The 17219-nt window shown below is 41.6% G+C and overlaps 1 protein-coding gene and 1 long non-coding RNA gene across 4 annotated transcripts; one reads left to right on the plus strand and one right to left on the minus strand.

Moving 5' to 3' along the window:
- Positions 1-4618: 4618 nt before the first annotated feature.
- Positions 4619-11903, plus strand: LOC137604965 (uncharacterized). 2 transcript variants are annotated; one of them, XR_011037683.1, is made up of 6 exons: positions 4619-4716; positions 9291-9464; positions 9596-9668; positions 9833-9891; positions 10724-10930; positions 11410-11903. It is a non-coding gene; the product is annotated as an uncharacterized lncRNA (long non-coding RNA). The 2 variants fall into 2 exon arrangements; XR_011037682.1 differs by lacking the exon at positions 4619-4716 and having other exon boundaries at positions 8984-9464.
- On the minus strand, positions 6009-16742 carry tspan7 (tetraspanin 7). Of its 2 annotated transcripts, XM_068329242.1 has the most exons (9): positions 16728-16742; positions 16400-16582; positions 10693-10881; positions 10387-10461; positions 10203-10298; positions 9567-9722; positions 9298-9381; positions 8887-8972; positions 6009-8454 (listed from the first exon to the last, which is right to left on the minus strand). In XM_068329242.1, the coding sequence occupies exons 2-8, from the start codon at positions 16463-16465 to the stop codon at positions 8904-8906; spliced, it is 735 nt and encodes a 244-aa protein (XP_068185343.1). In that variant the 5' UTR covers positions 16466-16582; positions 16728-16742; the 3' UTR covers positions 6009-8454; positions 8887-8903. The 2 variants fall into 2 exon arrangements, with proteins under 2 accessions (XP_068185343.1, XP_068185342.1); XM_068329241.1 differs by lacking the exon at positions 16728-16742 and having other exon boundaries at positions 16400-16596.
- Between the last annotated feature and the right edge of the window lie 477 nt (positions 16743-17219).

Genomic DNA, 17219 nt, shown 5'->3' on the forward strand with positions numbered 1-17219 from the left:
AATTTAAAAAAAACACACAAAAAAAACCCCTACATATGTTATAATTAGTTTTTTTTATGTGATTAAAATGTATATGAAGGCATAAATCATAAAATATAATTTGGTGGAAGGAAGGACTGTAAAATCAATGGCTTCATTTCAGGGACCGGTTTAACTTCCATGTATTAAAAATACAGTACTTGTTTTTATATACTGTACATTGGATTTCCTCAGGACTTTAACTGACCACATTGAAATGTTTTATTTAAGCACAAGGTACAGAGGGATGACTCAAACAAAGAGCAGGAGTCACCTGGAAGACAGAGTGACTCCTGATGTATGAAGTAGTATAATTCATATATTATTATATTGTTGTGTTAATTCATACATTTTATTGAGAAAGCAAGTGTGAGTGGATCTATTGGGAAAGCCAGTGTGTATGGATCTGACTGCACCTGGGTTTGTTGTTGAAATTTGCGGTTAAGAACCTATGGCTCAGGCACCTCCACAGGGTCATAATATCACCCTGAGGGGCCCTAATGGGGTAGGATACGGTGTCCATCACTTGCCGCAAATATATTCAAGCTCCATGGGCCATCGCTTCGTCGTATTCTCTCTTGAATTCATTTTAGCTTCTTTCAACACATATTAGAATAAATATCCAGTTATGCCCTATATTAGCAATAACCACGTGAAGTAATTGCTGCCTATTTAATGAGTATTCCCAAAAATATACCCTTGTTACTATTGTCCAATTGTAATACAATTACAGTGATAAATAGGTAGTGAAAATGTCCGTGAGTTCATTCTTTGCGGACACATTACAGGCCTGGTTATTCCTCCTCAGGGTAACTTTAGTCCAAGCAACAGTACTGACAAATTTTTCATGTTACACTCTAAACCAAACTGTTGCACCAGCCAGTTTCCAGCCGTGATGGTGGACATCTGATTTCCCCTAACTCTTAAAGCTGCTGGGAAGGACTTCCACCCAGAAATAGCCTACTGTTAACACTTAATACAGTGTTTACAGTGAGGGTAGCGCCAAGTCTGGTATCGGAGCTCTGGTAAACACTTCTGAACTGAATCAGAAACATGTTTTTCACTGTGTGACCATCAACAAAATGAAATCCACCTGTCTGGAGTTCAATCAAAACATGTCATGACGAATTTATACCGCAGTTTAAAATAAATTCATATTACCCAAGGGATGACTAACCGGAGGGAGGGAATGGTGGGTTGGGGGAGGAAGGAGGCGTGATCGATACTTTTTGTCCATGAAGACATCACCTTGAGCACATTTTGTTATAACAGTAAATTACAGACTGTTTAAAAATTGTTGCTTGACAAGAACAGAGAGAATGCGAACATGGAAGGCACAACCTGCTGGATTAGTTTCTCACTCTTTGTTCCTACTTCCATCTTTTCTTGGTTTATCTATGGCCTCTGTCTCTTTTTGATGCTGGTTCCAAACCTCCCTGCCCTCAAACCAGTAAAGGAAAAGAATTCTTATGCTTTGTTTAAATTAGCAAAACTGTCAAGCTCTTATCCTCAAGTGAACAAAGCTGTAGAACTGTAAGTAAAGAGAGTGCCTAAATGTGTTTAAATGTAATAAAGGGAATATCATTACTGAAATGCACTAAAATATATAAAATGTAAGTGAATGATGGCTGTAAGGGTTATTCCTGATGCACAAATGTGTAAGCAGCATTTTATAATTACATCTAGTCAACATGGGGCTAATTCAACTGTACTTTATAACACAGATATGTAAGTAGATATACAGTATATGTTCTATATAAAATCTTACTCCCAGTAAGTGCTAATTAAACCTGTCAGAAATATATAGTACATCACAAATTTGAAGTTAACATTATAAATGGAAATATAAAGTACAAGTGCATCAGAGCTATCAGTAAATACAGTAGTTAAGTAAATGTAATTATGTAATTTCCACCACTGCCTAAAGCCATTCACTGTCAAGCTAAATCCCTTAATCCCAAATCTACCTCAGAAGAAAAGATGCACAAAAAAAGCAGGTCAGCAGCGCAAAAGATTCACCAGAGCTGAGCAGAGATAAGATCAACCGGAGCTGGTTTCTCTCTCTCAACAGGATTGTCAATCAAGACCCCACCTTGCTGACTTTCACTCGCCAGAGGACACACCATGTCTGAACGTAACAATGAAACCAGGATCAGTTCGGAAAGCTGTCCTTGATTGTGTGTCATGTCAGAAGCTGAACATCCACCGATTACGGTGGGTGTCATCATCATCGCGTAAGCCTTCAAGGCGAGAGAGAAAGAGGAGGAAGTGGAGGATGGAGACGTGAAGTACTGCGCTACAAGAACAGACAGCTTGAGTGGGAACTCTCATACTTGTCATCACAGCTGCATGATCCGGAGGAGCGGGAGGCATTGGTGTCTCGCTTTAGGAGGGACGTTGCAGCCGGAGCAGCAATTAGAACCACAGTGGTGACAATAACTCCCTTCACAAACAGACAGGTGGAGAGAGGCCTGTTTATTACCCACTGTTACTATGGTAGTGTTAAACCAAAATGCTAAGAGGTAGGGGTGTGTGTTTGATAGACAAAAGGCTTAAAAGCCCTCTCTGCATGTTTTTTTTGCAAAGTAAAGTCATTAAAAAGAATATATTAGACGGCTGAAGTATTTCCTGCCATATATTAAAGATTTTTACTTTGATTGAAATGCTAAGTGAAAACACATGTCACTCATTATTAAAAACACAAGGCACTTAATGTTATGATTTAAAGCTTCTGAATGGCGGTGCTCAGTGTAGGACATTAGCATGACAGTAGGAGTCCCTCCCTGCAAGTTTTGATTATTGCAAGCACAAGAAGTTACTGGTTCATTTCATCTCGGTTCATTTGTCTGTTTATCTGTCAGTTAACTGGATTACACACAAACCACTGACGGGTCTTGTGAACCTGGGTGGGAGTGTTGGCCATGTGGCAGAAGAACACTATAAATGGGTCCAGATAAAGGGGAGGATCTGAAATGTTGACTCCTCTGGAACAGCTGGTTTCTCTCTGCAACAATTTAAGGACGGCTCCAGTCTGAACTGCACATTTTCATGCCGGAAAATCGTAAACGCAGGTGTTACTCATCGACAGGGCCGCAGGGATCTCACAGAGGGAATGTTTTGCCTCGGTGGAGGTTTGCAGTCTCTGAATGTTCCACATTTGCTTGTTGGTTTGTCCATCTGTTGGCAAGGTTGCACAAAATCTTGACAGATTTGTCATGACACCGGATGGGAGGGTTGGGCACGAGGCATAGATCCAGATGAAGGGGTGGATCACTGATTTCTTTGTCACATTCTTTATGGCTGTGAGAACCCTGAGAGTAGCCATTTTGGCACCAGAATCCTTGGAATTTGGATTGAATTGATCATTTTATAACAATATTAAGAGGCCAGGTGAACTTTGATATCATTGTAGTTTTTAAGAAAGACTCCCTTACAAAAATACACCTAAACATGTATTTGTATTTGCATATATTGTAAACTGAGACTTATTGTCAGCCTAACCTTTCTGATTATAATTACTCTTATTACTAGTAGTATTACTATAATTATTATTATTATGCACGTCTTACATTATTAGCAGAGGGTATCTGGTGGGAAGGAGGCAATTATCTTGTGCGCACAAGTTATTATCTTAAGAAAATCATTGAGAGCGCACAAGACGTTATTTGCTTATTTGCGCACGTCATTTCAGATGACCTCATGAAGGGAACCTCTTGACCGCAGATATATCCAAAGTATTGTGGAAAGTATCTGTAAGTCCTCAACCTGGAATGATGATCTTGAGTGGTTTAAAGCCATTATCAGAATTCTTTTTAAATCTGTTTCTCTTGACAGTTGCCTTGTAACACAGTTACCTGTCTTAATTTCCCTTCGGGTGTCATACTAATAATAAGTATATATAAATAAAGCAGGTTGCCGCTGTATCATAATGCGTCGGCCTGCATTATTATAATACAACCTGCGGCCTCTCCACGCAGTGTCATGGCTCCTGACCTTAATTTAATTTTAGTGAAAACAGTGTTTGTTTTTTGTAAACATTCTGATCACGTCAGAAAACGCGCACAAACACTGAAACTATGTCACCAGAACTGATCTGAGTAGAATCCCGTCGTAATTTGATCCGAGATCAGGATAGTCCGGATGATGAATGGCTATCGGTTATTATCTTGTTTCCACACGATAATTATTTGTGCGCACAAGGTCATTTGCATACAAACGTTGGTGCGTCTTTGCAGACCTTGAATGTAATTTTCCTTAAAATGGGCTTGATTTTTTAAAACTGGTCTAACGTCCCTTGTTTGGGTGCTAGTTTTGGGTAAAAACATTTGAGATAATCCGCAAATATCGCTGTTCCAGCAGCGTCAAACAGCTTCATTCATGACGTGACACGTGGGTTATAATCTGTCTTTGTCTCCAAACGCATGCTTAGAGTCACAAATGAAGCAAAAAGCTTTTTTATAATTAGACCGGCTGCACTTGATCGTGTCCGTGCGCTCCTCAGGCCGGAGCCTGTGTGAGTAATAGCGTATCCCCGGCGGATGCCTCCTTCTAGCCTACAACCCATTAAGCGTATTTGGGAGGCGGGGGCGGGGGAGGTGGGGGGCAGGGCGCGGAGCCAGAAGCACGCACGCTCCATTAGCGGACCCACTGCCGCGCCGCTCTGCCGGTAATTTGCATAACGAGATTGGATCAAGCCCGGTAAGAGCGGTCTCCCCGAGTAACAGCCTCCCTCATCCGTCTTCCCACCGGTTTACCAACCTTGTTTCCGATGGAGACCGCGTCAGCGTAGGGTAAAAGGCGGACGGAGATTGGTTTGTGTGTGTGTGTTTGTGTGTCTATGTGTGTGTGTGCGCGCATCTTTGTGTGTGTGTGTGTGTGTGTGTGTGTGTGTCTGTGCGTAAATGTGTTTCTATGTGTGTGTGTGCGCGCGCACGTGCGTGTGTGTGTGTGTATGTGTCTTCCACACATAACGGATTTCCGCTTTCCACAGCTCCGTTTTCCGCAGATACACAAGCGCCACCACGTGGGCGGGGATGGAACTCAGTGATGTAATTCAGGAAACTAAATCAGGTCAAATCTTTTCCGTTTTGGAGACTGGAAGAAGCCTTTTATCCTCTTTTACTCAGTATGTGGGAAAAAAAATCGATCTGCTGCAAAGACACAGAAAAACCAAATCAAAGCTGATTTCCTGCGTTATGAAACGAGGAGTCTTTGCGGGTCGTTCTGCGGGTTTTACCTCCGGCGCCGACATGCCCTGCTTCTGAAGTCACTGTTGTCTCAGTGATATTAGTTTGGCACCGATCTGTGTTTTCACAAGGATCGTCGTGCTTTCTGTCTCTGCTGCAGCTAATCTTTAATGTAAAGTCAATCCGTCCTCTCTGGGATGCGCACACCGCGCACATAATCTGCATTTACATCTCTTGGCGTGGACCGAGGGAGACGTTCTCAAATGTCACGGTGTATTGATTATTACGCGCCCTCAGTCTGCGTAACTCCGCCAACAGCTTCTCCTGCCTTTGGCTCTCTATTCGTTTAAAACTCCTATGCAAATTTAGGAATCAGTTTCTTGATCTATAAATCCCAGTTGTGTTGCGCCAGAGAGCCTTTAGCGTTCCTGACGAACTGTGGCTTCCCAGCCCACGTTATCCAGATAACCCGCCCCGTGACCTGACCTCTACTCGCTAATCCTCAGGCTAAAAATAGCGTTTGTCATGATTAATGCATGGCACCTTCCTTAACGGTCACATCCGCTTCTTTAAAGGAGGAAACAGCCAATACATCTATAAATGTTTGTATTTTTAAAAAATGTTTTGAAGTGCATCCTGCCATTTTAACATAAGTCTAAACTTCGGAAGCAGTCCCGTGGAAACATGAGACCCACGGCACTGTCATTACATTAATACACATTAATCACTTGTCAGAAAGAAGCTGTTTGACGCTATTTAACATGATTGTTCGCTATCAATATGAATAACATGCTGAACGACGTCGTTATTCTGTATATTTATTGATAATAAGACCACTGATGGTGACGTAGTCAATAGTTGACAGCAGGGTGAAAATGTTTGTTGGTGTCTGGTGACCCCCTGTGGAAGCAGGATGGTATTACATCTGATTATTTACAGAAAACATCAGTTCAGGAAAGGATCATTAAGATTCATAGTACTGGAAAACGTACATTCACTAAATAAATTTACAACTTCAGAAGCAACGGGGTTTGAAAAGCCACTAAACTAAACAGAATCAATAAAGTCTAGAATCTCTCTCTTTCTCTCTCTCCACACACACACACACACACACACACACACACACACACACACACACACACACACACACACACACACACACACACACACACACACACACACACACACACACACACACACACACACGCGTGCAAGAGAGCTATCACTCTGTGAAAATGGACACTTAATTCCAACCAAATCATAATAAATAAAGCTCTAAATTGAAACAGCTACGAGTTGCATGTTACTCTCAACAAAACACCAGCCACAATTATTATTTATGTGCACTTTTCCTATAAACTATCAAACAAATACAGATTAAAAGCACAAAGTGCCGAATGAAACGGTGATACGACATTGATACTGATATTACAATGAGAAACATTACATCATATAAATTACATGTCCAGTAAATATCTACAGATGGCGGTGGCATGTTATTAATGCACTACATGACACAGGCTACTGTAAATACTATATGAAAACTGCAGCTAACTAGTGTAAACTTATTTCACTGTGACACACGGCTGGCATTATATACCACCAAACCACTCGACTCTTAATTTGACAGTAACAGACTGAAAACGAGTTTGTCAGTGACTTAAACTGACACATTCTAAGATGTCGCTACGCCTCAAACGAGCCACGATGGTGTAGTTTTTAACACTCCTCCTTTGCACCTTACGCATGCTTCCAGTGCGAGTGTCTTTTCCGTCAACTTTTGTAACTTTTCAAAAGTGACAACCCGAAATTCACACAACAGTTGGCTCAATGTGTTTCGGTGTGATAGTTGTCAGGAGGTAAATTTCTCTTTACAGCGACATCTCATACTTTTCATTTGACAGCTGGGTACCACACCATGAAAACTTAAATCAAAACCTGAAATTGCAAGTTTTCACCACAATTTCAAACTGCTAAATTTATATTTCACAGTTAAGTCATTTCATTTAGCTGAAATCTCTAATGAGGGGAGATCATGCCTGATGTGGAATGAATCTGTTCATTTTCTCTTGGAGTCTAAAGGTGGCCGATGAAATCTGAAGAGTGCTGACCACAGTGGGGCGAACAGAACCGACCTTTAAGGGAACAGAGCGCTCACATTAAGAGACAACTGTAGAGTGTTAGCTGTGTGACATCATTTGTTGCTTTACGGGGACTGTTTCAAACTATTGAAGGAGTTGGTGATATGATTCCATATATTTAATAATTCTTAAACTGACTGTCCAATTAGTGTCCAAGATGACATGCTTGCTAATGGACGGCTAGATGTGTGAGAGATTTTCTCCACAGCTTATCCCGTTTGTTTTTTTAATCAGGTGAACACATTTATTTCACCAAAAATAAATTATTGAATAGCATTAAGCATTATTCAAATGATATGCAGAGGCTGTAACCCAGGGCAAAGTGGAGTATTATTTAAAATTACGAGCAGATTTTGAAAGTAAAGTTTCCTATTTTGAATCCATGTTCTATTAAATTCATTCCACAAGAACATTTTAAGTTATAGCAAATTGCAATTCTTACATGTAATGAATCTCATTATCTATTTAAATAAGGTCTAAAACAAATAGCGTGTCTTGTGTCCAGGTAGAAATCCTCCCACACAAAGCTCCCTTTTAAATTCCTTGTCAGTTTCCTTATTTTCTCTCATATAAACCTCAAATATTCTCCTCAGTTCACTGAATTAGTTCACAAAATGTCACAACCATAGGAATATACAATGGTGAGCTATAGCAAAGTCAAATGCAAAACTAAAACTATCTATTAAAGTATTACTTTCAAGCTTTAGTAATGTGATTCTGTACAAAGAAGAGCAGTGGTCCTCTGATGAAGTTGGTGAAGCATGCCGCAATCAACTGAGAAGCCAGGTTGCAATTAGTCACGAATCTGAGACCAACACGGTTAACAAGTCCACCGACTCGGACTCGTGGTGTGTTACAGGTCGTGTTAATCGGAGACGTGCTAATGAGCAACTTCTACATCAAGCAGCAATGTGTTATATGATACAAAACATTTGGATGTGACAGCGATGTGTCAAGGAATGGTGCTTTACAATAAGATACATTAAGATATTACATTAAGATCACAGGCAGAGAGACGGAGGGACGTAAATTCCAATACAGACATGTGATAGTGCTTTGGGAATTTACTCCAGTCATGTGTGAAGGCTCTCTGAATCCTCCACATCTCCCTGAAAAAACAAATACACAACAACATATTAGTTGTCAGAGTGAATGCAACAAAAAAGGTCAATGAAAAAGACTATTCTATATATTTTTGTCATCCTCATGAAATATTCTCACACCTTAGTCTTTTAAAACTCACCAAATTCATAATTTCATAAATCATATCAATCTCAGCAGAGTCATTAGCCACCACCACCATGCTCATCAATCGCATTCTCCCTGAAAAGTTGAAACTTGAGTACGCCTCACGAACTATCAAATCTCACTGACTGCACTGAAAAGGTGTCTTTGTCTCTTATAATTGGGATTTGGCAGAAATCCCGTTAGTAACACCTCACATTAAATTGTTAAATCATACCTCACTGTAACTTGTTCAGTCTTTAACACCTTGTTAGCTAAAAACCTGCTACTGGGTGTGTATTTTAAATGTGTCTCACCTGCCGCGTCACGTCAGCTAGACCATCTCATACTGATTGGCTGTGATGATCCTGGACAGACAGCAGGCCAGCAACATGCCAATCAGCTGGAAGATGGACACAGATAGGGGTTAAAACAATCACGTATGAACAACTCATTTTTTCTTCTAGCATTCTTACATCTGTATGTTACTTGTATTCACTGTCCACTTGCCACAGTGGCAAAAAATCTACAAGTCCTCCACTAAAAGGTCTAGAGAACTATTTATTGGATCTATTATGGGATCTGGCAGAGTTTCTTCAAGCCAAAGTTGACAGCATATAGTGTGTTTCCAATTATAATTTCAATACCTTTAAAAGTGATCAGATGAAAACATGCCACCAACAACATCACATGCTAAAAAAAAGTCACCTGTTTCTTTCAGATCCTACCTGTGAGAAAGCAATCCCGAACGTCACTCCTGCAATAATGGCCATGTTGGTTTCCATGAACGAAGTCACCAGCTCATAGCAACCCTGAAACGCCGGGGGCAGACGGTAAAGGGATGTGTTATAGGTGCAAATTAGGAGCAAGACGGATATATGGGATTGGATCTGAGGTATGTTAGTTCCTGAAAGTGTAAGTGAGGACTTGTCACATGAGTCTCTTTTTTATAAATGTTCAGAAATTGAATACAATAGCTAAAATAAGACACACTGACCTGATGGTAGACCTTGTTTGGGGCTACAGTTGTGTTGCGGAGGTCTTCTGGGTTGCAGTCAGAGGAGTTGGAGCAGCAGCTGGCAGGAATGCCTTTGGATGGGTAATACACGCTGACAAACCAACTGGTGTAGTTATAAACTCCACAGCAACGCAGCTGGAGGGGCAGAGCGAGACAGAGAGCGTTGCTGATCCACATTTTTCAAATAAATATGCCAAAAAAAATAAATAAATAAATAAATAAATCACTATTTCCATCTCTGAAAGATATCTGACGTAACTTCGTTCTGAGGCTGCCCTGAACACATCACCTGCTGTTTCTGAAGGTAAGGATTTAAAATGTCACAAAATTAAGCTTTATTTTCTCAAAAATAATGATGAATAATTTCCTAAAACAAATGGGAGCTGCAATTTTTATTAAATGCTAATTCAACAGAAGTGAACACTGCATTTTAACGTTTACAGAAACATTTGAGCTCCTGGGGTGCATTCATGTTATGTGTATTTTGGTTTGCCTCCCTGTGTTTCATTAACTGATTTTTTTTTGTTTATTCCATGTGATATGTGGGCAAAAATGAAACTTCTAAAAGTCTGTATTTCTCTGTAAAGAAATTGTGTTTGTGTCTCGGAGTCTGACCTTGTGCTGCAAGTTATCAACAGCACGACTCGCCTCGTCCTCAGAATTATAGTTCAGCACTGCGTCGGTGTACGTCCTGTGGAAGGTTCCCTTTATCTGCAGCATGCATACAAAAGCACTTAATGACACACGTTAAAAGCCCAAAGGCACTCAACACAGTCTAAATGGTCTGGTGCAGTCTGACCTCATGGCGAAATACGAATCCAGAGATTCCAGCCACTAATTCAGCGAGGAAGACGAGGGACAGGAACATGGCATACTGCAGAGCAAGAGCACACAGAGGGGAGTTATGCATAGTTTGCATAAAAATAGTCTGAAGTAGATGCCCATACACACACACACACAGAGACACACACGCACACACACACTTGACAACCGTCAAGAAGATTAAGTGCATTAACTGCATTTGAAAATAATTAATCAGCATCAGTAACGCTCTGGTAGTGACACAACCCCTCCCACCACCCCCTCCCTCCATACAGTCTCTCACCAGCTTCAGCATCCATGGGCTTCCTCTGCAGGTGGCGAAGCATCCGAACAGGCCAAAAACGATGATGACGGTGCCGGTGCCGATGAGGACGTACGGGGCGTTGGTGGAGTTGTCCGCTATCAGAGAGATGTAGGGGCCCAGCATCAGCTTCCCCCATACCCCTACTGCCAGCAGGATGGCTCCTGTTATCTAGAGGGTGGGGGAGATGGAGAAACAGATGCAACAGAGGGAACACGGGGTAAGAATGAAAGCATCCAACAGGCCTTTATCATTGCGCCTCTGCAATATTACCAATGCTGTGTTATTGGCGCCTGACGAGGGGTGGGAGGAGAAAGAGGATCAAGGTGGAACAAGAAAGGAGAGCAATTAGAGTAAAGAGACGAGACAGAAGACACATTTATCTGGAGTGCAGGATAGCGATCACCTGCTTTATGAATATGACTGCACTCGCGCGCACAGAGAGAGAAAAAAGCACGGAATAGAAAAGGGACCCGTCAAAGGAGCTCTTTGATCCGAGGCGAGACGCTCCTTCCTGTTGCGTCTCTCTTAGCATTTCAAATGAAGGCTGCGGATAAAAGAGCATGTTGTACGAGGCAGCTGAAGTGGCATGTGTCTCAGCTGGGTATGCCTTCCTAGCACTGGAAACAGAGCGGGGCGTGGAACGGCTGCTGATGCTCCGGCTCTAATGGGGGACTAACTTGCCTCTCTTCCTTCCAGGAGCAAGCTGCTCCCATCCTGCTGCCAGGCCCTCCGGACAGACACGCAGTCGTCTGCACAGAACGCCTGAAACATCTGAAGAGGAGAAACGCTGGAAAAAAGGAGCCCCTGACACTGAAACAGCGGTCAGAATTGATCGGATTGATTGATTGGTCTTTGAATCAAGGTCTTAAACTCAGATTCAACATTATCCTGGGGACTCACGTCAGGTTTTATAAAAAAATGACACAAGCTCAGAAGTGTTTAACATAAAATAAAATACATTTTCTGTTTGTCTGGTTGTCTGTGTCGGTTAATGATTGTGTTAATAGCATTTATACTTTGCTCTGCTGGCAGGACATGCAGATAATGATTGGGCAAAGGTTCCATTGCGGCATAAATCTGGTTGCAGTTTAAACACAGGTGTAAAGAGTCCTTTTAGCCCTTGGCGCAGTGAGACCTGTGTTTTCCCCATTGCCACACTGGAACAGAACAGATAGTTATCACAGCTCTAGTTAGTTTCCTGCTACGCTGCTACGAATAAATACTCTTCATGAGAACAATACTACAACACCAGAGACATAAAAGACAACATTAATGACACATTAAAAGCTTTCATCTACATTATTTTTTTTCTGTTACATAAGACACCCCTGCACAAATGTGTATTATTGGCTATTCGAGGCGATAAATCCTCAAACAGGATAAATGAGAACCACTAGATTAAAATTTTTTAAACATCATGAAATGTTATCATGCTATTCTTCCGTCTGGATTGGCAGATGCTTCTCATGGTCCTGATTTCATTTAAATCAATGAAATCATCACATGTTGTATGTAAGCTTAACATTAACCCATTAAAACATGGCATAGGACAGCAGCAAACGGTTATTGTTGCTGATCTGCTGATTTCTTTCTAGCTTGACTGACTGTTTAGTGTATAATATATAAGATAGCTATAGAAATCCACTGTAAGGGTTCCTGTGGCTTAAGACGACGCTTAAACGTTAGCCAAGCAGCCCAGAGAGAAGCCAAGCAGGTTAGATCACGTCTAACCCAAAAGTTTATTCCATGACTGAAACAGACCTTGCTGATTTGTTTTCTGCTTCCTGTCGACTAACTAATGAACAAACCAACTTATCATTGCCGCTCTAATGTGAAAGAACCCTTTTTTACAGCCACAGATGATTTAATTTGTTCATCCTGATTCTATTAAGACTGATTCTAAGAACCAGAGCGAGTAACCGTCGTTTGAGGGAGCGCCGCTCTTTGGCTGTGAAGTATCTGTCCTCAGCAGCTGCTGTCGCATACAAACAAAGCATTTTCTTGTCACTGCTAAAGCGTTCATTTTAAAGGCAGCAGGGAAACCAAGACCCCAGAAGGGGGGGTAAGACCCCTCCTGCTGCTGAATCCTGGTGTCACAACTCCCTGGAGCCGACTGCCCCCCACTCCCCAAAGGTTTTGTTTGAAATTCAATGCTAGGCCAGCCACCCTGGTTACAGCCAAGCTGGAAACAGATCGCCCCTCTTCTCTCCGCCTCCCCCCCAGATTAATAAAGAAACAGAAGGTGGAATGACAGAATATGCTGGCGAGGACTCCTCCCAGACCCACCACCTGCTCTGGATTTAAGTGTCCTGTAAAGTACGGCCACAAACCCTTCACACATTATTCACCACATCCTGCTGATGACGGTGACGTTGAGACAGATTTTTCGCTTCAGCCGCTGCCAACAAACTTCTCTCCTCCCTCCTTCCCTCCTCTGGACTGGAGGGAGACATCGAGATGTCAGAAACCTGATGCCGTAAGGTAGCGCCAACAGACGGCCAAATCCTGACTAAATATAAAAGTTCATGTCGGTGGCACATGTCTGCAGCGTAGAACACCCAGAACAGCTCCTCCTCACTCAAAGACTCCACTTCTGTTTCCACCTTCATGGTCTCTTGAGGTCTTTGAGCCTTTTTCACTTCCTCCAGATGAAGAAAGTCCTCAATACATTACCATCAGATAAGGATCGAGCCATAACATCATTTCACACTCTATCTAATCACAACCACAACCCACAATCTCAATTACAATCTTTTTTCCTCCCTTGAAATTTGCTGCAGAATATACATCCAGATGATGGAATTCTCAATATTAAGACATTAAAACTCACATTACGACGCATCGGCCAACCTTATAGTTTGATACATGACCCTGCTGGTAAGTATGAGCATGGATCAAGTGAGATGGTATTACTATGGTTCATTTAAAAGCTGACCGTGGGCTCCTTTGAGATTTAGATCCCCTCCTGTGAACAGACTGACATGTATTCCGATTGGATAAACCTGCTAACATGCAGCTGCTTCATCATACTGCTGGTCAGTTAGCACAGAACTGTGCTTCATTTTCTATATATGTTCTTTCATTCACATATTTGCCAACACAAACACACATAAAACTGGCTGGGTGATCAGAGCGTTAACAAATGTATATCCAAATCACTGACAACCACACCAAGAATGATAATATTTCAAAGACATTTATCCTGAAAGTGGAAATATTCTGAACCTGGTTGAACTTGTGTGGTGGGGAGATGCTTCCAGACTGATTGGAAGCTTCAAATCCTGAGGACACTTAGCGCAAAGGGCATTAATTACAATGAAAGCAATAATCTATTCTTGAAATGACTGCTGTTATGTGCCGCTTGTTTAATGATGTCAATACAGCGTTTTATGAATTCATAACCGAGCAAGGCTTTGCAAAGATCTTCCACAGCGGTCAATTCAGCTTTGGAATAATTCCAGGCTCTTGGCTCTTTGGTGCTTGTCATATATCTGCAAGGTGTGTCTCATGTTGTTGCTATAGGGTGTAAATAAAATGGACATAATAAACAGGCAGAGACGGTGGACAGTGCACACATTCAATCCCAGCTCTGTACAAATGCATGACAAAAACAGCGTAAAAAATCTGCAAGTCCACACACTGAAATTTGTGAGATCTTATTATATGCCGTCTTGAACAGAATCGACCCCGGTGTTAAGTTTTATCATGGGATAACTCAACACCAGAGCTTTCTAGCCTGAAAAACATAGCTTTCTTTGTGTTTGCGTGGATATTTGCATGACAAAGACCTTGAAGGTCAAAACTTAATTATCAGGAGTGTGAAAGTTTCAGCGCACTAATTATATCTATTTTATCTTTGTGGATGGCATGTGACAAAACTGACCACTATCTTACAGCGTAGGTGACTTTGGTCTGAAGGAAACTGGTGGCATTGTCTCGAGCTTTTGTTTAATACCAAGAAATCATTTGGCAGATGATTGGATGTTTTAAAATAACTGCTATAAGGTGCAGCATCGCATTCGGTACTATGCTCTATTCCACAACAGCAACGCAAAGTCCAGCATCAGAATGAGGAGTCTACAAGTTATGGAAAGATTGAACATAAACCGAATATAATTTCTAAAAATGTTAGTTTTTGCTTAACCATAGTCGAAGAAGGTTAAATGATAAACACACTTCTTTGTGGCACAGTTATGGAAAATTTTATGCTTGTAAGTTTTCCTTTTATATCAAACAATTTAATTAACATTGCAGGGTTCAAAGTACTCTGGACTTTCAGATCAATGGGTAAGGGTTCATATTAAGCACTGCTGCTTCACCTACCGTTTATAGGATTTGATTTTAGCCAATGTTACCCGTCAGTAGGTTTGTATTTATATTTGCTCAAACTTAGAATCCAAGAGATATAAATTTAAAATTATTAAACGTTCTACTAATTTGTTCTCATAGAGCCACAAGGTGTGTTGGGCTGACCTGATATCTACTCTGTGGTTGTCTTAAAAACAACCCAGGTTTGGTGTTGTCCTTTCTTTCACCGAAAAGTAGGTCAGCTATGGAGACTAGCTTGTTTTATCATCAGACTAAGATAATCTGTATTATTTAGAAATGTTTTTGGGTCTGTTGTGCTGTCATGTATAGATTGTTACATGTGCAGAACTGTGCACCAGTATGACATACGTCCTGTTGTTCATATGGTGTTCATATGGTGTTCACATGGTGTTCATATGGTGTTCACATGGTGTTCATATGGTGTTCATATGGTTCGTCATATGGTGCTCACATGGTCCATGTCTTTAAACCTAATAATATCAAGGTGTGTGCATTAAAACATGTATTTTGGGCAAAGCTGCATTACTTTAACATTTTATATGGGAAGAATATCTTAACTGTCCTGATCAGTCAAATTTACAACATTGATAAGGCGGTAAATGCACGACCTTATTGGGTAGAATCTTACTGGGTAGGACCTTCAGTAGGATCTTACTGGGATAGGATTTTACTGGGTAAGATCTTGGTTAGGAGGTTACTGGGGCAGGATCTTACTGGGGTGGGATCTTACTGGGGCAGGATCTTAGCAGGATAGGATCTTACTGGGGCAGGATCCTAGTAGGGTAGGATCTTACTGGGGCAGGATCCTAGTAGGGTAGGATCTTACTGGGGTGGGAGCCCCAGAAAACTGGATTTGGAGAATCCACCTTAAGACAAGCGCAGCGGTCATGGGTTCACATAGAAGAACACGTCGGGTCTCTCTTAGGATCCGTAGCGAACAAGAACCAGCAGACTGGTCAGAACCGGGCTGTAAACGGACTGTAAACGAGCTTTAATCGGGCCTCCCCGCACAGCGCAGGCCCGCGATTTAAATCGTTGCGGTGATGTTAACATCCTCCACCGCATGAACCGAATGCCATCGATGCTAAATGCGCTCCATCCAGTGATCCCAGCAGCCAAAATACGCGCCAGTTTACCTCACAGAAGGGGATTCGATCCGCACCCCGATATGCTAAATGATAGGAGAGTCGACTGTTTACCACAGATCCCCCCAAACAACAACATGATTCCGTCGGTGATGCTGCCGCCGGCCGCCCCTTCATCACGCACGACACAAACACGGCGGTGGAACGGAACGGGCTGCGAACCCATCCACCGAGCTGTAATATTTAGAACGGGGTAGGAAAACGATACGTACCCAAAAGACGAAGGAATAGACGATGAGGAGGGTTTTGAGGCAGGTGATGACCGGTTTAGTCTCCATCGCGAAGCCGGACCGTGATGTAACGACACCGGGGAGGAGAGCGGATCTGTCGCGTTGCGCTGATGCAGCCGGAGCGTCACCGGAGCCGCGCAGCGCAACAATAATGTTGAACGGAATCTGTCCGGAAACCAGGTGTCAAAGAAAAGTACACAATATAAAAATACAGAATAGTAAAGGACAAGAAGCCATTATTAATTTATCGCTTTTGTAGTTTCTCAAATACACAGCAGGTGATCATTTCACTTTCTGTTACGTCATTTACGGTAATACGGTTGTAAACAGCGTTCAAACGATGTTACGCCTCGGCCATTAGATTTTAAAATGTGCTGATGTGTAAATTTTAATACTTAATGGACTGTCAGTGGATGGTTTGACTGGTTTGACTATTTACTGGACTGGAAAAGGTTTATGGCTCAAAATCTATTCATGATCTTTTGTTATTATTCTTTGCTCTTATTTTCTTCCACTTTTTTACTTAAATTTCTCATCTTATAATAATGTTAGGTCACCTTTTTCTTTAAATGATTTAGCTGAAGTTAAATACAGTTCTGATTATGCCTATGACATAATCAGAGTTAACGGTACCGGACTAAAGTTTGGACTCTGGTGTCTGGCAAGCAAACACATAAAACACAGTTTTGTGACAAATAAACTAAACTATAAGCTATTTGTGTGTTTTTAAAGCACACCACCTGAGTGTAGTACTAATCTGACTGTTTCTGTCTGTGGAACACAAAAAAAGAATGTTGGTTCT

This window comes from Antennarius striatus, chromosome 12 (genome assembly GCF_040054535.1).
Source record: "Antennarius striatus isolate MH-2024 chromosome 12, ASM4005453v1, whole genome shotgun sequence".
In the NCBI taxonomy this organism is placed as follows: Eukaryota; Metazoa; Chordata; class Actinopteri; order Lophiiformes; family Antennariidae; genus Antennarius; species Antennarius striatus.

Excerpts from the sequence above, each read along its gene's own strand:
- tspan7 (XM_068329242.1), bottom strand. The coding sequence starts at position 16,465 with ATGGAGACTAAACCGGTCATCACCTGCCTCAAAACCCTCCTCATCGTC. Across the intron at positions 10,299-10,386 it reads GATTCGTATTTCGCCATGAG|ATAAAGGGAACCTTCCACAG; the intron begins GTCAGACTGCAC and ends TGCATGCTGCAG. Across the intron at positions 9,382-9,566 it reads CAAACAAGGTCTACCATCAG|GGTTGCTATGAGCTGGTGAC; the intron begins GTCAGTGTGTCT and ends CCGGCGTTTCAG.